The sequence below is a fragment of the Vipera ursinii genome (assembly GCF_947247035.1).
Source record: "Vipera ursinii genome assembly, chromosome: 3".
In the NCBI taxonomy this organism is placed as follows: Eukaryota; Metazoa; Chordata; class Lepidosauria; order Squamata; family Viperidae; genus Vipera; species Vipera ursinii.
In genome coordinates, this window is record NC_139516.1 from 78,574,677 (window position 1) to 78,593,582 (window position 18,906).

The window sequence follows — 18,906 nt, forward strand, 5'->3', positions numbered from 1 at the left end:
AAAGCTGCTCACCTCTAGTAGCCATGGCTTGAGTTTCTTGTCCAGCAGAATATCAAATCCCAGAACTTCAAAGCAAATGCTGTCACTTCCAGGAGATTGCCCTGGTCTACACATCCGATAAGCATGAAGAACATGTGGCTCTGCTACTATAAGTGTCTTCACCACTAACTCCTGAGAGATTGTGCAAAAGATAAGGACAGCAGAATAGCATCATGATTGTGTTTATTTGAATTTGACGGGGGAAAAAACTGCAAAATAAGACAGACTCTAACAAAACAAGAATTGATTGTCGGCTGGGCTCTAAATCACAAAAATTCAAGGGCAAATAATATCTAGGATCTAATCAGGACTGCCAAAGGATTCTAATAATTAGTTCAAAACATTATTCAGTTTCTTGGGGGGGGGGAATGTCTGGTATTTTGCCCATTTCCCCTCTTTGACATAATGGCAAGATTCTACATATAACAGTTCTACCGTATAAAAAAAAATTAAATAAGGACTTCAGTTGCATCAAAATCCATATTATGTCCCAGTTCAGGAGGAACGGTACAGAGCATTACGACGACCAAACATAGAATAGCTATTGCGTATTAGTTTTCTCTTACTGAAATATCATTCCAGAATTTGGAAACGTCAAGGTGATTTGTTTGCAGGAACTCAGTAAACCACTTTATAGAGCGCTTACTGCCTTTATCTTCTGTTTCATCCCGTTCAAAATGCTCATTATGCTTATTCACAGAGTAGTTGGTCAGATGCATATATAACTGGCTCTGAAACAAAAATGAGAAAGTGATTCCTGAGAGACAAGTAGAGAAAGAGAATTTACGGTTCTACTTAAAGAGAGACTTAATGAAGATGCTGATAATGAAACTATTTTTACATTGCAAAAAAGGTATTTATGGAAGAATGGATAAATCCAAAAAAGTTGGGTATTGTAATCAGTTGTAAGTGATTATTGACTAAAATGAACGAGCAAATACACATACAGATTTAATTTTTTAAAAGTTGGAATAAAAAATATGCATGATGGTGGGGGGGGGGAAATCAACTTGGCAAGTTTTTTCCTTGATGCAGAATACAATTTAATAGTTATTTAATAGTAATTTGTTTATCGAATTTATTTATCTATCTAAATTTATTTATCTCATGAAACACCAAGGTTGGAAATTCAGGATCAACAAAAGGAAAAACTTATTTAGATATGCCAAACCAAACCATTCAAATTTGCTGGCATAAAATTTGGTAAAATAAATAAACTGATGAAGAATAAATCTACCTAGTCATGAAATCTGTATATTGTCTCCAGGATCAAAGGCTAAACCTAATCCCATGGAGAATTCTAAAAGAAATGAATTTGCTGGACCCTTTTTAAATCAGTGCTTAGGACTGAACATGAAACCCAGATGGCACTGATCCCACTAGTGGATAAGCTTTGTCAGAACGCTGGGTTGTGGATGAAGGTTGTAGACCCATCCTGGCTTTTTTAGGCCTCTCGAGGCAGCTTTTGACACCCTCTACCATTGTATTCTTCTGGCTCTCAACTCAACAGAAATTAAAAACAAAGCAAAATATCATCATTCCAAAACAATTTCTCTTGCCATCAATACCTAGCTATATATATCACAATATATTACAATATATACAGTGGGTTTGCCTAAGCCACAGGTCTGCAACCCGCGGCTCCGGAGCCGCATGCGGCTCTTTCAGCCGTCTCCTGCGGCTCCCAGTCCTCTGCCATGTGCAGTTCCCCCCCAAAAAAGTGGGAGTAAAAAAGTTCAACCAATCAATTCAAATATGCAGGGTAGGTGCATATCTCGCCTTGGCTCCACTCTTCAGTCAAACCCTGTTCTGCGCATGTGCGCATGTACGCGCATGCGCACGACATTTTTTGCGGCTCCCAGTTTTTCCTTTTGTGAGGGAACCGGTTCCGAGTGGCTCTTTCACTGTTTCAGGTTGCTGACCCCTGGCCTAAGCATATAGTGTTGCACTATTTTTATTCACCCAAACCTTTACTTACCAGATTTGATTCATTAGGTGGATGATATTTCTCTGTGCCCATTCTCACTAATCCATCGTTATATAAAAATATTTTAAGTGGATCACATGAAGTTACCAGAATGTACACCCTTAAATCAAATTTGTAACCTTCCATAAGGAAGGGCTTGTCAAGGTATTCTTGAACTATTAGGTGGTCCTGAGCATGAAGTTTTTCTGCATTTCTGACAAGGGAGATCCTGATAAAAGGCAAAAAAGAAAAAAAATGAAGACTTTCCATTCTGTTTATTTATTTATTTATAATTATTTATTTATAATTATTTATAAAAAATAATGTCCCTTAAATAGTAGATACTGGTTTCACTTGCTTTAAGCCAGGTTTATCAAACCTACCTCTTAGGCATGTACACCAAATCTATTATACCAAATCTATTATACTGTATAGTTTACCAAGTGTTTGAATATCGATCACCAATAATTCTTGTGCCGTGCTGTGCTGTGCTATGCTGTGCTGTGCTGTGTGTGAGTTGGGCAATTACATAAATTTGTTTGCTAAATGATAAACAGATTATAATAGGTAATCCTCATTTAATGATTACTTGTTCAGCAACTGCTCAAACTTACAACAATGCTGAATGACTGATAATTATAATTGCATCTTGTCCTTACGGCTTTCTCAGCATCCTACAGTCAGGTGATTGTGATTAGAGATTTACCCTGCCAACTTTCCCATAAGCAAAGTAAATGGAGAATTCAGCTGCAAGACACAAGGACAGTTTTTCCCCCATGCCATCACTCTGCTAAACAACTAATTCCCACAACACTGTCAAACTATTTAGTAAGGCTGTATTACTATGATTCCTCTCATCTTTCCTATTACCTATCTCCTTATCTACTTGTGACTATAACTTTGTTACTTGTATCTTACAATTTGTATTGTTTTATCTAGTTTCCTTGTATGATTTATGTTGATTGCTTATCTAGTATCCTATGACTATCACCAAGTGTTGTATCTTGATTTATGATGAAATTTTTACAATGACTATGATCACGATTTACTTATACCTTTTATGTACACTGAGAGCTTAGGAACCAGACAAATTCCTTGTGTGTCCAATCACACTTGGCCAATAAAGAATTCTATAATAACAGGAAATTGGAAATTGTAGTCATGTGGTATGCTTGTGATCCTTGCTTAATGACAGCACCAGAACTGCCAGAACTACTATCATTAAGCAACACAGTCATTTGGGGTTTTTTGATTTATGATCGTACTCCCTTAATGACAGAATTTTCAGTCCCAATTAGCATTGTTAAGCATGGACCACCTGTATATGGATGGTATAATAAGACAAATGTAATCTTATATTTAAAGGTAAAGGTTCCCCCGCACATGCGTGCTAGTCGTTTCCAACTCTAGGGGCCGGTGCTCATCTCCGTTTCAAAGCCGAAGAGCCAGCGCTTGTCCGAGGACGTCTCTGTGGTCATGTGGCCGGCATGACTAAACACCAAAGGCGCACGGAACGTTGTTACCTTCCCACCGTAGTGGTCCCTATTTTTCTACTTGCATTTTTACGTGCTTTCGAACTGGTAGGTTGGCAGAAGCTGGGACGAGTAACAGGCGCTCACTCTGCTACGCGGCACTCGGGATTTGACCCGCCAAACTGCCGACCTTCTGATCGACAAGCTCAGCGTCCTAACCCACTGAGCCACCCCGTCCCATATAATCTTATATTTAGTACCTTTCTAATAATGGAAAGAAAACCAACAAATCCAGTCCACTATTTGTTCCCAATAGCAGCATCAACAGCCTGCTTATTGTCCTGGTTATTAATGAATAACATTTTTAGAACCTCGATATCTAATTATAATTCCAATTATATAAACAAGCGTAGTGATGTGAAAGGACTCCACTGGGTTGCTACTGCACCTACCCATGTCCCATTGCTCCATTAGCTGGTTTGACTATGAACGTTTTCTGTCGGCGCTTTCTTTTCAGTTCTTTTACATAGTTCTGGAACTGGGTAAACTCTGCTGGAAAAATCCACGTCCGAGGAATAAAACTATACTCCTGTGGCTGAGATTTGATCATTCTGAAAAACAGAACCAAAGGAGCAGTGCATTTTCATATCTGTGGTTTCAATCTGATTTAGCAGCAGCAAACTGAAGAAAGGAAAACATATTCTACCTAGACCCTAGACTTCGACTTACAACCACAACAGAGCCCAAAATATCCCACGTTAAATGAGACGGTTGTAATGTACACAAAAGTGTACATTAAATTGCTTGCAATTTATTTCCTTTAAAGAGGCAGAAAAAATATAAGATTTCTATAAGAATTACCACAGAAATGGCAGGTGTAAATAAGGATCTTCATATACCCAAAGGTTATACTAAAGATATGTTGATACACACCAGGTACTCGTCACTTTACAATAAATAGAAAGCAAAGCAAAACAAGAAGAAAATCTGAACAACTTTCCTGTCATCTTTTTTAATTTGGCTGAGACATTATATACAATTACTAATAGCTCATGTGGGTACAAAACCTGCAAAAATGGCCATCTGCAGATCCAGGATTGCAGCCAAGAGTGTCAGGGTCTGTGTACAATAGAGAGCCTGTTACAAAAGCTACTAGTAATTGTAGAAAGAACACTTCAAAATAAAAAAACAGAAAAACCCACAATCACCATTACTATTTTTATAACTGTGCTTAGATTATTATAGATCCCAAGTAATGGCAGTACTGCGATTCAGGATTGTAGAATTGCTTTATTGTCTTGCTTAAATACACACCACATTTTTTTATACAGGTAGTCCTCAAGTTACGACTGTAACAGAGCCTGTTTATCATGGTCATAACTGGGTGATGATCATAAAATGGTTGGTTGTATAACTGACACAGTTGAAGTCCACGAGTCATAAAAGAGCCAAGCTTACCTACCCCTGCACTAGACCAAACTGGCTAGCAAAATTGTTGGTTTTCAGTTTGACTTCATTTTTAAAGTAATGTTTCAAATAGATGTGTTAACCTCTACTAATCCTAATCTATTTATTATTACTATTTTTAAAAAGCACACAAAATCTAAGAACTAAGAGTTTTATCTAACGCACAAACATACACTCACACCATGATTATAGCTCAGGTCAATATAAAGCAGCTTTCTGAGTTCTAATTATACTTCTCTGCTACTTTGATAAAAAATGTCATAAACACAATAGACATGAGGGAAAAAACAAGGCATTACCTCAGGATAACTATTTTTATGCTTGTAAATTTAACTGTTGAATGGTAGTGACTCTCTCAGTGTAAAGTAAAAATCAAATTAAGCATTCAAATTACATGTACCGTATATACTTGAGTATAAGCCGAATTTTTCAGCCCACTTTTTGGGCTGAAAAAATCCACTTCGGCTTATACTCCAGTCAACAAAAAAAAAAGAACTTACCGAGGACTTGCGCGCGGCCGAGCTACTTTGCCTGATGCTGCTGGGGTCGCCCGGGTGCCTCTGCTCGCCCTCAGCAGCACCTGGCCCGGAATCACATGCGAAACAAGCCCGGCAGAGGAGCCGGAGCGGCGAGCAGAGGCGCCCGGCCCAGATCCTGCAAGGCCCGGCCGAGACACGCCCCCAGCAGCGGAGCTGCTCCGGCTCCTCTGCCGGGCTTGTTTTGCATGTGAGCTACTTTGCCTGATGCTGAGAAGACCCGCTTGGGCACTCGGGTTGCTGTCAGTCTCCGCAGGCCCTTCTCGTTTCCAGGAACGTCAAGCGCGCTTGGCTCTCCACCCCCATTGGCAGGGCAGGGCAGGGCAGAGACTTGCTCGCCCTTCTGACGGCCCTGAAGAGAAACAAAGGGCTTGCAAACTCCCCGCGAGAAGCTGGGCGAAGCGCGCGGCTGGGCGAGTGTGTGCCTGCGCGCGTATTTACGAAAGAAACGCTCCGAGAGTTCTTCTTTCTCCGCCCCCTTGGGGGGAACTCTAGCGACTGCTGTAGCCGCGCTTCTCTTCTCGGCTCCGAAAATAGGGATTTCTACTCTCTCTCTCTCTCTCTCTCTCCCCTCCCCACCCCGCATTCTCCTGCCTCTTCGATTGCGACAATAAAAGGGCGAAGGGTGCGCTGGTTTCTTCCTCCTTCCTCCCCCCTCCCCTCCCCTCCCCGATTGTCAGGTGAGGCAGCTGGAGGTCTGGCCGGGAGATTGTAGCCGTTTTGAAACGCCGCGTCTTGAAACGCCGATCAGCTGATTTTCGGGTGGAAGAGCCGCGGCTTGAATCTGTTTGCATCTGCCTGAATTAGACCGAAACGGCCTGAATTTGACCAGAGTTGCTTTGTAATGGCTGGAGGAACTGCAGAGGAGGTCTTGCCGGGAGATTGTGGCCGTTTTGAAATGCCGCGGCTTGAAACGCCCGATCAGCTGATTTTCGGGGCGGAAAGAGCCACGGCTTGAATCTGCTTGTATTTGTTTGAACTTAACCAGAAACGGCTCGTAATGGCTGGAGGAACTGCGGAGGGAGTGAATGCTCCAGCCTGGAATATTTGGAAAGGCTGGGGGAACCGGATGAACTGCAGCTTAAGCGACTGTTGCCGGAGGAGCCATGGCTTGAAACGCCCCAGTTTTGGGGCAGCGTTTGCTTGTTCCCTCCCTCCCTCCCTCCCTCCCCTTTCCCTCCTCTCTAAATCCTTCCTTCCTTCCTTCCTTCCTTCCTTCCTTCCTCCCTCCCTCCCTCCCTCCCCTTTCCCTCCTCTCTAAATCCTTCCTTCCTTCCTTCCTTCCTTCCTTCCTTCCTCCCTCCCTCCCTCCCTCCCTCCCCTTTCCCTCCCCTTTCCCTCCTCTCTAAATCCTTCCTTCCTTCCTTCCTTCCTTCCTTCCTTCCTTCCCCAGCCCTAATCCAGAAAGTGGAAGGAAAGAAGAGTAAAGGCTGGGCGGAGGAGGGGAAGTTTAAAAAGGGGGCGGCGTTCCCTTTAAAAAGCCGCCCGCCACGCCGCGCTCCCTCGCAGCACTCGCGGCGGCTGGCTTCTTGGCTCCCGGTCTCCCCCAGGCTTCCCGGCTGTGATTGGCGAGCGAGCCTCCCGAGCTCCGGCGGCCGTGACATCAGCAGAAGCGGAGCAAGCAAAAGCGAAGGGGGAAGGAAGTTCACCAGCAGCACCTCGAGCCCGCTCCGAGCGCTGGCGGACGCGGAGCCGAAAGAGAAGCAGCATCTCTGCGCGCCCGGGCTGCTGGGGTGAAGTTGCAGCCGCCGCACCAACCAGCCGAGGAGGAGCAAGAGAAGGAAGTCGCCGCCGCTGCCCAGGCTGGGTTTCCTTGAAGGCTGCTGTTTGCACCCGGGAAGGAAAGTGCAGGAAAAAGGGCAAAGTGGCGAGCTAGCCCGGCATTCAACGTTTCTTCGCCGCTGCCATCCCCGAGAAGGCGAAGGGCTCCTATTTACAGCCACCCATCCGAGAGAAAAGCGGCTGTCGGTGCTTCGTCGGCCTTGATCCGGGACGCAGCCTGACCTCCCCTCGTCCCGGGAGACTCTCGCTTCCCCCCACTCAGTGAAGTCACGCTTGGTTAAAAAACAGATTTAATAATAATAAGAAGAAGAAGAAGAAGAAGTTGGGCTGATCAAATGTTTCAATAATGACTGAAGGAGAGCTGCTTGTACCTTGGTCTTTGTGCTGGTGTCTTGACATGCCAATACACTAGTACGGAAAGCTGCCGTTCACTTTCGGGGGGAGGAAAAAAAACACAACAACACCGCACGCTTTCCGCCCCGAAAATCAGCTGATCGGGCGTTTCAAGCCGTTTCAAGCGTGACTTCACTGAGCTGAATAGTGCAGGGTTGCCTGCGTGTTTGCTTGTTCCGGGTAGAAAAAACGCTGTCGACCCCGGCATCTTTTGCGGGGAGGGGTGAGGTGGGGTGGGGTGGGGTGGAGGAAGCAGTTTGCGAAGCAGCCGAAATGGGGGTGTCAAGCCGACCAGGAGGAGGAAGAAGAAGAAGAGGAGGAGGAGGAGGGGTGGGGGGCACGCGGCGATCCCGCTTCGCTGTTTTCGCCCGGCGCCCTTTTCCGACGTCCGCATCACTCCAGGCTCAAAGGGCGCCGTCTGAACGGAGAGTGCGGGGAAAGTGGACGTGCCGCCGGCGCCCTGCTCCCAGGCCCGGATTGGCTGGAAAACATGCCTGCTCGCGAGTAGGCAGGCGAAGATCTGGAAGGCTCGGGATGTAGGGAGGGTGGGGGGTGGGGGGTGGGGGGAAGCGAGAGTCTCCCGGGACGAGGGGAGGTCAGGCTGCGTCCCGGATCAAGGCCGACGAAGCACCGACAGCCGCTTTTCTCTCGGATGGGTGGCTGTAAATAGGAGCCCTTCGCCTTCTCGGGGATGGCAGCGGCGAAGAAACGTTGAATGCCGGGCTAGCTCGCCACTTTGCCCTTTTTCCTGCACTTTCCTTCCCGGGTGCAAACAGCAGCCTTCAAGGAAACCCAGCCTGGGCAGCGGCGGCGACTTCCTTCTCTTGCTTCTCCTCGGCTGGTTGGTGCGGCGGCTGCAACTTCACCCCAGCAGCCCGGGCGCGCAGAGATGCTGCTTCTCTTTCGGCTCCGCGTCCGCCAGCGCTCGGAGCGGGCTCGAGGTGCTGCTGGTGAACTTCCTTCCCCCTTCGCTTTTGCTTGCTCCGCTTCTGCTGATGTCACGGCCGCCGGAGCTCGGGAGGCTCGCTCGCCAATCACAGCCGGGAAGCCTGGGGGAGACCGGGAGCCAAGAAGCCAGCCGCCGCGAGTGCTGCGAGGGAGTGCGGCGTGGCGGGCGGCTTTTTAAAGGGAACGCCGCCCCCTTTTTAAACTTCCCCTCCTCCTCCGCCCAGCCTTTACTCTTCTTTCCTTCCACTTTCTGGATTAGGGCTGGGGAAGGAAGGAAGGAAGGAAGGAAGGAAGGAAGGAAGGAAGGAAGGAAGGAAGGAAGGAAGGAAGGAAGGAAGGATTTAGAGAGGAGGGAAAGGGGAGGGAGGGAGGGAGGGAGGGAGGGAGGGAGGAAGGAAGGAAGGAAGGAAGGAAGGAAGGAAGGAAGGATTTAGAGAGGAGGGAAAGGGGAGGGAGGGAGGGAGGGAGGGAACAAGCAAACGCTGCCCCAAAACTGGGGCGTTTCAAGCCATGGCTCCTCCGGCAACAGTCGCTTAAGCTGCAGTTCATCCGGTTCCCCCAGCCTTTCCAAATATTCCAGGCTGGAGCATTCACTCCCTCCGCAGTTCCTCCAGCCATTACGAGCCGTTTCTGGTTAAGTTCAAACAAATACAAGCAGATTCAAGCCGTGGCTCTTTCCGCCCCGAAAATCAGCTGATCGGGCGTTTCAAGCCGCGGCGTTTCAAAACGGCCACAATCTCCCGGCAAGACCTCCTCTGCAGTTCCTCCAGCCATTACAAAGCAACTCTGGTCAAATTCAGGCCGTTTCGGTCTAATTCAGGCAGATGCAAACAGATTCAAGCCGCGGCTCTTCCACCCGAAAATCAGCTGATCGGGCGTTTCAAGACGCGGCGTTTCAAAACGGCTACAATCTCCCGGCCAGACCTCCAGCTGCCTCACCTGACAATCGGGGAGGGGAGGGGAGGGGGGGAGGAAGGAGGAAGAAACCAGCGCACCCTTCGCCCTTTTATTGTCGCAATCGAAGAGGCAGGAGAATGCGGGGTGGGGAGGGGAGAGAGAGAGAGAGAGAGAGAGAGTAGAAATCCCTATTTTCGGAGCCGAGAAGAGAAGCGCGGCTACAGCAGTCGCTAGAGTTCCCCCCAAGGGGGCGGAGAAAGAAGAACTCTCGGAGCGTTTCTTTCGTAAATACGCGCGCAGGCACACACTCGCCCAGCCGCGCGCTTCGCCCAGCTTCTCGCGGGGAGTTTGCAAGCCCTTTGTTTCTCTTCAGGGCCGTCAGAAGGGCGAGCAAGTCTCTGCCCTGCCCTGCCCTGCCCTGCCATGGGGGTGGAGAGCCAAGCGCGCTTGACGTTCCTGGAAACGAGAAGGGCCTGCGGAGACTGACAGCAACCCGAGTGCCCAAGCGGGTCTTCTCAGCATCAGGCAAAGTAGCTCACATGCAAAACAAGCCCGGCAGAGGAGCCGGAGCAGCTCCGCTGCTGGGGGCGTGTCTCGGCCGGGCCTTGCAGGATCTGGGCCGGGCGCCTCTGCTCGCCGCTCCGGCTCCTCTGCCGGGCTTGTTTCGCGTGCGAGCTACTTTGCCGGCCGCTGCTGAGGGAAGATCTCTGGAGAGGAGCATAAGGTGAGCTGCTGCATTTCCCAGCCTCGGCTTATACTCGAGTCACCAACTTTTTCCATTTTTGGGGGGTAAAATTAGGGGTCTCGGCTTATATTCGAGTCGGCTTATATTCAAGTATATACGGTATATAAAAATGGATTGTATATTTGCAAGATGGACGTATTTGAAGAATTCCTTACACAGAAAAATTTTTTTTCCAACTTTTCCAATTTGAAATACATTTTTCTGTTGGTTATGTATGAACTCAAAGAAAACATAATCAAACTGATTAAAAACGAAACCTTTCCAGGACCCGGCCAAAAAAAGCCATGCAGACTAACTAGGCACTTTCAAGACGTTTAAGGCATAAAGCATGCAATTTTCTTGTGTAGTTCTTCCTGCACATCAAATATTACTTATTGCAGCTGCTGGACATATGGGATGCCCTGATGAGTAGATATTGAGAGATTCATCTTTCATGGCTCTTTGGAAGAATCACCAAAGACTGGTAGAGGACCATCCTTAGGAACTGGATGACATTCAGAAACTACTAATGACTACTTGGACATCCAGTAACAAACCAGTAGCTATATTTAAACTTCTTAACCTGCATTGTAACCAATAGTTCTGCATTATTAACAAGAAAAAGAAAAAGAAAGAAATTACTTGGTCATGTTTCGTGCCAAGAAGTCCTTCCTACAGATTTCCCCCATTCCAGGAAAATGGTTGATTCTCTGGAAGAAAAAAAAAGCAGAATATACACATTGAAATAGATACTCCTGATACAAAGCTGATACATCTTAAACCTGAAGATCAGTCAATAACCATAACTGCAAGATAATATTATTAAATATGTTCTGAAGCTTCTGACATTTAGTAGTGTATTGACCAGAAACATGTACAGGTATTGCTCGCTAACCAACTTACTCATTTAGCAACTATTCAAAGTGATTAAAATAAACAGCTTTGCAACCAGTCCTCACATTTATGACCATTGCAGCATATCAGTCTTTTGATCATGCTTTGGGTGCTTTGCAAGCAGCACACATTTACAACCATCAGTGTCCCACCGTCATGTGATTGACATTCTTGTGCTTCACAACCATCTTCCAACAAGCAGTTAGAAAATGTGAAAGTAAAATTGCAAATACACTATCATGTGATGTCTTGCTTAATGACCAAATGGAAAGCGACATCATAAACCCACCATGGTCACACAATCTTCTACTTAGCAACTGCGGTGCTTAACTGCAAACTTGCCAGTCCAAATTGTGGTCGCTAAGCGACAACTATCTGCACAGGCTTCTTAGCAATCTTACATGGAGGGTAATTAATATAATACAGTCTTTCTCTCTGTTTAGGAATTTGGTCCCAGATCACTGAAATCCTGAACAAATTATCAGTTAGGAAAACAATGGCTCTTTGTTTCTTTTTTTTAATACTATTTTATTGGTTTTCCAGTTTTACATTTAAGTATTTAACAAAGCAACATGGTGGTGGGGTTAAACAATAATAAAATAGCAAAATCTTTAGTACAAATCTCAGGTTACACCATCAAATATTTCTTCTCTTTTTCCCTTAATATTTACTATCTCATATTCAAACTAGTACATTTCTAATTATATCAACTCAATGGAAACATCATTATTACATTTATCAATATTTTTTTAGCTTGTACATATTTTTATTAATCTTTGTAAAACAATTCATATCCTGTTGTTAATTTTTACTTAATTTTTAATTTTTCATCAATATCCCAATTAACCTTTAATATTCATAATTTTCAAACTTTGGGTAACCAAGGTTTCCCTTATCTCACTTCATAAAAATTGTAATATCCAAAATACACATTTTACCTATTTAAATACAATATTGTTCTATTTCCTAAAAATTTTCTATTTCCCAGCATATTAAATCATCTACTTAATAATAATATATCCCCTTTTAATAGATCAAAACCATTATATATATTGCCTGGGTTAGTCAATAAATCAAACATATTCCTGATAGTTAATTTTCATTTCCCTTTTAAATCTAATTTTTCAATGCAAATCCTTATTTTCCACTAATTTCCAACTATCTTGAATCTAACAGCCCAGATTCCCCTTATCTCAGCATCTCCTTTTAACTCTCTAATTGAGAATATAAAATCCCCTCTAATAAATCAAAACCCCAATTTTCAACCTTATTGTAGCTTTCTTCCTTTGCCAACTAGGCTTCCACATCAGCGCTTTTAGATCATCAAATAAATCTCCCTCCATTTTTATATGTTATTTGAATCAAAGGAGACCATTTGATTGCCAGTTTTCTGTAAGGACTGGCCCATTTGTATTCATTAAACTCACCAGTCCCCCATAATTGCTCTAGTATATTTGTCTTCAATTCAATCTGTTCTTCTTCTTTCTGAAATTTCTTCTGGTTTGTATAGAAAGTCATTTCCATTTTCAATATTGTCACTTCCTTGTCTGGATTATCCATCAGCAGTATTTGTTGGTCAATTGAGTCCTCTATCTTAATATTTAGCTGTTCCACTTCTTCTGCTGTCTTCTGCATTGTTGATTCTTTGTTGTTGTTGTTAGCTGCGAAGTCGTGTCCGACCCATTGCGACCCTATGGACAACGTTCCTCCAGACCTTCCTGTCCTCTACCATCTTCTGGAGTCCATTTAAGCTCACGCCTACTGCTTCAGTGACTCCATCTAGCCACCTCATTCTCTGTCGTCCCCTTCTTCTCTTGCCCTCAACCTTTCCCAGCATTAGGCTCTTCTCCAGTGAATCCTTCCTTCTCATCAGGTGGCCAAAGTATTTGAGTTTTAGCTTCAGGATCTGGCCTCCTAAAGAGTAGTCAGGGTTGATCTCCTCTAGGACTGACCGGTTTGATCGCATTGCAGTCCAAGGGACTCGCAGGAGTCTTCTCCAGCACCATAGTTCAAAGGCCTCAATTCTTTGGTGCTCAGCCTTTTTTATGGTCCAGCTTTCACTGCCATACATTGCAACTGGGGTTGATTCTTTAGTTGCAATCTAAATTTGGCTTTGTGCATCTAAGCTGGTGTCTTGGTCTTTTATTTTAGGTCTCATTTTGTCACAAGCTGAAAGGATAGCTTCATGTATTGCTTTTAGCATGGAAAGGATTTTTTGCTGGTCTTTGTCCATCTCTTTCACATATTTGTAAACAGTCTTTCTAGTAGAAGTTGTTTCTTGAACAAAAGTCAGTAAGGGTTTACATTAACAGTTTAAGTACACCAATTACATTGCCCAGCTGTTCTCTTACAGTTGATTCTCTCACAAATAGTGCCAAGGTGAAAACAGTCTTATCTAGGACTGGGCTGTGAGCCAAGACTCTCTTTAGGAAATAAATTCCCATACCAAGATTCACCAGAAGATGTCAGTGGTACCATTTAAAGTTTTTTAAATCTCAAATTTTTCTGGGTTCTTTTCCAATTTTATTTCTTTTTTGCAGATAACAAGAATTTCCAGTAAGAATAGGACACTTTAGGGTCCCCAAGTTTCAACGGCATATAAATCCAATTCAATTAAAATTGTTCTTTTTATGCTTAATTCCCCTGGGTAGTTAAGACACTGCTATTCTTAGATGGTGGGATAGAAGTTCCCTTCCCTCTTTCCTCACAGGGGAGCAGTACTTCAAAAAGCTTTTACAGGAAAGTACTTAGGGTAGAGAAGATAAAATCTCACCCAGCTTCATCCGCGTTGCTTTCAGTATACTTGGTAGTAAGTTTGACTTTGGCTGTCAGCAGCTGAATGACGGGCCATATTGCTATCGCCGATCTTTTTCCCGTCGGTTTGAATAGCTGCCCCGGATCGAGTGGAAGAGCTGCCACCCTTCCGCAATCAAGCGGAGGTTCTCTCCTTGCTCATCGACCCTACAAGGCGACTTTCGACCCTTTCCAAGGTCCCCCAGCGGGATAAAACCAGACACTGGAGACGGAGCTTGCCTCCATGCGCCTGCCAATGCCGCGATGGCAAACTGGAAGTCCACAATGGTTCTTTGTTTCTTACTATTTAAAAAATAATAATCAGATTTGGATACACTAATATATCAAGTGCTTTTGTTGAGCTATTTCACTGATACAACTGCCCCATTCAAACAGGAGGAACAAAAACTAGATAATGTAGCCAGTAAGTGTAACCCTGAAGAATCACTGGGTTACCTGAGGCCTTGTACAACATATATGAATACTTTATTTATTTACTTATGGAATTTATCTGCAAGTTCCCCTTCAATTCCCTCATCTAAGTCATTGATGAAGATATTGAAAAGTACTGGGTCTAAGTATGGTCATGACCTTGATCATACTTCTGACAAATGTATCTGTTGAAAATAGTTTGTTTCCAATTTTGAGCCAGGATTAATTGATCTGAACTATTAAGAGAAATCCTGGAGTTATAACAGTTTACTGATTTAATCAATGTCTCAGTGCATCCTGATTTTTACCTGGTAGTTCTGGAGATCTGCAATTTTTTCATGCTGCACAGCACAGTCGCTCCAGATAAGGTTTGCGGTCTCATCCTCATCCCGAGTCTTGACAAATCCCATTTCTTCTATTGCTATCCGGACTACAAGACAGAAATAGATACATGACAATCAACATAAACAATTAGATTTCTGAATATCCAGACAGCTAACCTTAATTTTCCAGATGTGGATGTACAGCAGATAATATTAGCACACAGCATTACTATTAAAATTACTCACATTATTTCATCTCACAATAGGAATACAGGCAGTTCTCAAATTACAACCATTTGTTTAGCAACTGTTCAAAGTGACAACACTGGAAAAAAGTGGTTTACGACCGGTCTTTGCACTTATGACAGTCACAGCATCCTTAGTCACATGATCAAAATTCAGGAGTTTGGAAACTAGCATGTATTTATGAGGGTTGCAGCCATGCGATTGCCATTTGTGACCTTCATGGCTTCCAACAAGCAAAGTAAATGAAGATTTGCTTAACAACTGTATGATTTATGTAACAACTGCAGTGATTTGCTTAACTGTGGCAAAACAGTTGTAAAATTAGGCACAATTCACTTAAGAACTGTCTTGCTTAGCCACAGGCGTTCTGGTTACAATTTTGGTTGTAAATCAGGAAGTATCTGTATTCCACAAATCTAATATTCCCTACTGTAGAAATATAATAATTGTGTGTTACGTTAGGAATAAAAACTTTTATAAAAGGAATCTTAAGACCTTTTAGCTTTCAAAATAAACTGCTAAAACCTCCAGTTGATTTTTTATTTGAATCAGTAGGAATGATTCAAATAACTCTTGACAAGAGTTCACTTTATAAATGTTTCTTAGCTGTTGCCTTTCTAACTAAATTTACATAATGAAAGTTACAAGATATTATTCATTCTCTTCTTGGTTAATTGCTCTGTATTAACAGGCAATATTTGTACTTTTCCTCATTGATGCCCACTGAAAAATCAGTCAAAATCTAAGTGATCACAGCTATAAGATAAGCAAAAGCAGTATGTTGGAAGAATAATAGATAATATTCAAGAACCCTGAATGGTTACCACTGAGGCTTAAAATGAAACAAAGAGAAAAAGAAAACCAAGGAATCCTGTCCCATTTTATATAAAAGTCTTCTAAATAATGAAGTACCTCATAATGATACTTTCACTCTAAGTGGTAATTATAGTAAGAATATGGCATTGACTGGACAGATCATAACAACACATCATAATCCTCCCAATTAAAAACAGATTTTCCCTAACTGTTATGCTAAGCTCCAGTTTAGTAACAATGTGCTCTCTTTTGTAATTCATGTGTAAAATTAATGTGAAATTGAACGACCACACTGAACTTAATGCATTATAATATTGAAAAATATTAGCTGCTAGATGTGTATGGAGATGAAAAGCACCTTTAAGATTAGCTGCTAGAGCAATTTACCAGGACAATAAATACATTCTAATAAATATGCAACTTTCTAGCAGGATAGGTTTTTAATAAAAGAATACATAGAGCTCAGGGTTGAACTGTGAAGTCCTTGGTATCTTTGTTCTTGGTTGTTTACTTGCAAATATTTCATTAACCCACCATGGTAACAGAAAATAACAGCCTAATCAAGGAACTACCCAGGAGAAAACCGCACCACTCCACTGGTATTGGGACAATAAGCTACTGTATATAAACCTGACACTCACAAGCACTGATGATATTGCCTAGTCAGGTAATGAAACATCTGCAAGCAAACAACCAAACTCAGAAAGCACCAAGCACTCCACAAAACAAGATTTTTTTAAAGTAGTTACCACTCACTTATGATGGGATTTAAATGCCAAGATTAACTTTTAGGATGAAATACATTAATCTATTGTTAAAATTTCTGAATGTGTCACTGTATTTTATAACGGAGGCATACATGTGATCACAGTCTGAATGAAAGTCCAAGCAAGCATCTCTGACCTTTCTCAAGGAATAAAAGAAAATATATATTAACACCCTGATATGTAATATTTTGAGCGTAAAGCTTTTTTGCCTATGCAACTTTCTTTTTCTCCATCCACCTTTATTTTACCATGGGGTTAAATGTAAATTAAGTAGAATATGTAGCACGCTACCAATTTCATATTTTGTGCCAGCAATATTTGCAGTAATGGTCGCATGTTTTTTCTTCTCTCTGACTTTTCTCCTTATTGAGTTTTGGAAGGATAGGCCTGAACTCAAAGTCAAAGAAGTGGTTCCTTGGTTATCTGTTTTTTAAAAAAAGGATATAGTAAGTAATCACCATACTCTCTTTCCAGCAAATACAGAGTATATACAGAAAATCATTTTATCACACATCTTGAAAACATAGCAAAGCTAAACAAGTAGTTACAAAACTTTTGAAATACCAATTATAAAAATTTCAATTTTAAAGTGATCATGTATTCACCACTCAAGTAATTTACAATCTTCTCAACCCCAGAAAAACCACCATGTGATATTTTTTGCAGTGTAAATGTACAATCCTGCCTAAACATATAATGCGGTATGTTTCAGATTTCATTCAAGACTGTTATTTTAAAATGACAGGAGGTACAAAAGCAACTTTTGCTTGCAACTCATTAGAACAGAGGTCCCCAACCTTTGGGTTTTTCCACGGACCGAAGAGTGCGTGGTTTTGTGTGCTGCCTGCATGCCATGGATGGGGCTTTGCTTGTTTGTGCGGACTGGTTGCTGGCATGCCAAGGACTGGTACTGGTCCACGGACCAGGTGTTGGGGACCCTTGCATTAAAACATCACCTCTTCCTTGGATTTTTACTGCAACTAAATGAACAGGCAAGCAGATGCAGTTGTTTTAATGAACCAGTCAAGTTCTTTGGGTGCAAAGCAGTTGTTTTATAGAGAATATCAATACTGCATGGCCCCAATATAGAAGTAGCTTGATAGTACTTAAAACCCTCTTCTGTACCCAAATTCCCTGTGTCTTTTTAAAAAATACAGAGAAGCAGCACAGCCCATAATGGAATTATACCTGGAGGTCCATTATCTAATCATGCATGTAGTATGGCCAGAACTGAATAGAATACACACAGTATCTGAACTGCCCATAAGTTGCTTGTTAAACCCAAAGTATAAGGTTTCTCTAATAAAGTAGCTTACCTCCCTCATTTGGCAAGGATGGCATTATCTCTGGGATGCTGTAATTGAAGAGCTACACACAGTCAAGGAATTTTTAAAAGGCTTTCCAAGCCAATCTTCTTTTCATACCATTTCAGTTCAAGACTGCAGCAAAATACAGATTTTTTTAAAAAAAACACAGGTGCCTGTATTTAAATAGAAAAAGGTGCCAATTACAAAGCATTCCTTGCAGACCAGTTTTTAGCATTCAGATTTTCAGAAAAATTCTTTGAAATACATCTTAAAATTTGATTAAGGGGCAGGTGAAGAATAAATTTTTTAGTTTATTTATCTCATTTGCAGTAAACCCCGACACAATCTTAGACAGAGACTCTAATTGGAGGAAGAGAACTTTTGAATTTAAGCCAAACGCATTTAGATTTCCTTATGATATTATTTATTAGGCAGAAAAGATAAAACCACTATATTGTCTGTTATCTTAGACCCAAATTATTTTAATAATTTAAAATAATATGTAAATATATCATGGTTGTCTTTAAGGCTAAAGAAAAAAAAACTCCATCCATGTAAGGGGGGAATCAGAAAAACCATATGAAACGAAATTGCACATATCAAGTTACAAACCTACAATTAGTTCCTTAATCTTTCACAAAAGAAATCCTCCACCAGATCCACACTTAGAAACTCAAGCATTGTATTCTCCACCCTATTCTGATGTTTGTTTTGAAGCAACGTCCAACCTTTTGTTCTCTAAGTTAGTCACTGCAAGTTGGTATTTATCTAAAATTATATAGGCTAAGCACATATTTTAACAATAACACGGAACAGCCATATTTGTCAATTTTCAAAGGAACCTATGCAGTTTAAAAAAGGAGGTGCAATTTCCCACCACAGCATTTTAGGATGACAGTCAACCTCAGACAGAATAATAACCTTTTATTCAAAGGTGTACAAAAGCCAAAATAAGTGCTTTCATTTGTACACCTTGACTTAATTAACTCACACTGACCAGCGTGGACTGGAAATCATCTTTACTATCTCCTCTACCTCTTTTCAATTAAACAGTAGTGACCAATTAGAAGGACAGGGCATGGAAGAATTGGGGTCTGGGATAGA

At 42.4% G+C, this 18,906-nt stretch overlaps 1 protein-coding gene across 1 annotated transcript in view; it reads right to left on the reverse strand.

Moving 5' to 3' along the window:
* The window catches only part of TTLL7 (tubulin tyrosine ligase like 7), a 71,041-nt gene extending 53,128 nt beyond the window's left edge, over positions 1-17,913 (reverse strand). The window contains exons 1-8 of the mRNA XM_083359041.1: positions 17,812-17,913; positions 16,787-16,918; positions 14,652-14,773; positions 10,867-10,934; positions 3,930-4,088; positions 2,018-2,234; positions 606-770; positions 13-171 (exon numbers count right to left, since the gene is read on the reverse strand). Of these exons, the coding sequence (XP_083215167.1) occupies positions 13-171; positions 606-770; positions 2,018-2,234; positions 3,930-4,088; positions 10,867-10,934; positions 14,652-14,773; positions 16,787-16,918; positions 17,812-17,836 (1,047 nt within the window). The 5' untranslated portion in view covers positions 17,837-17,913. The remainder of the gene's footprint in view (positions 1-12; positions 172-605; positions 771-2,017; positions 2,235-3,929; positions 4,089-10,866; positions 10,935-14,651; positions 14,774-16,786; positions 16,919-17,811) is intronic.
* Between the last annotated feature and the right edge of the window lie 993 nt (positions 17,914-18,906).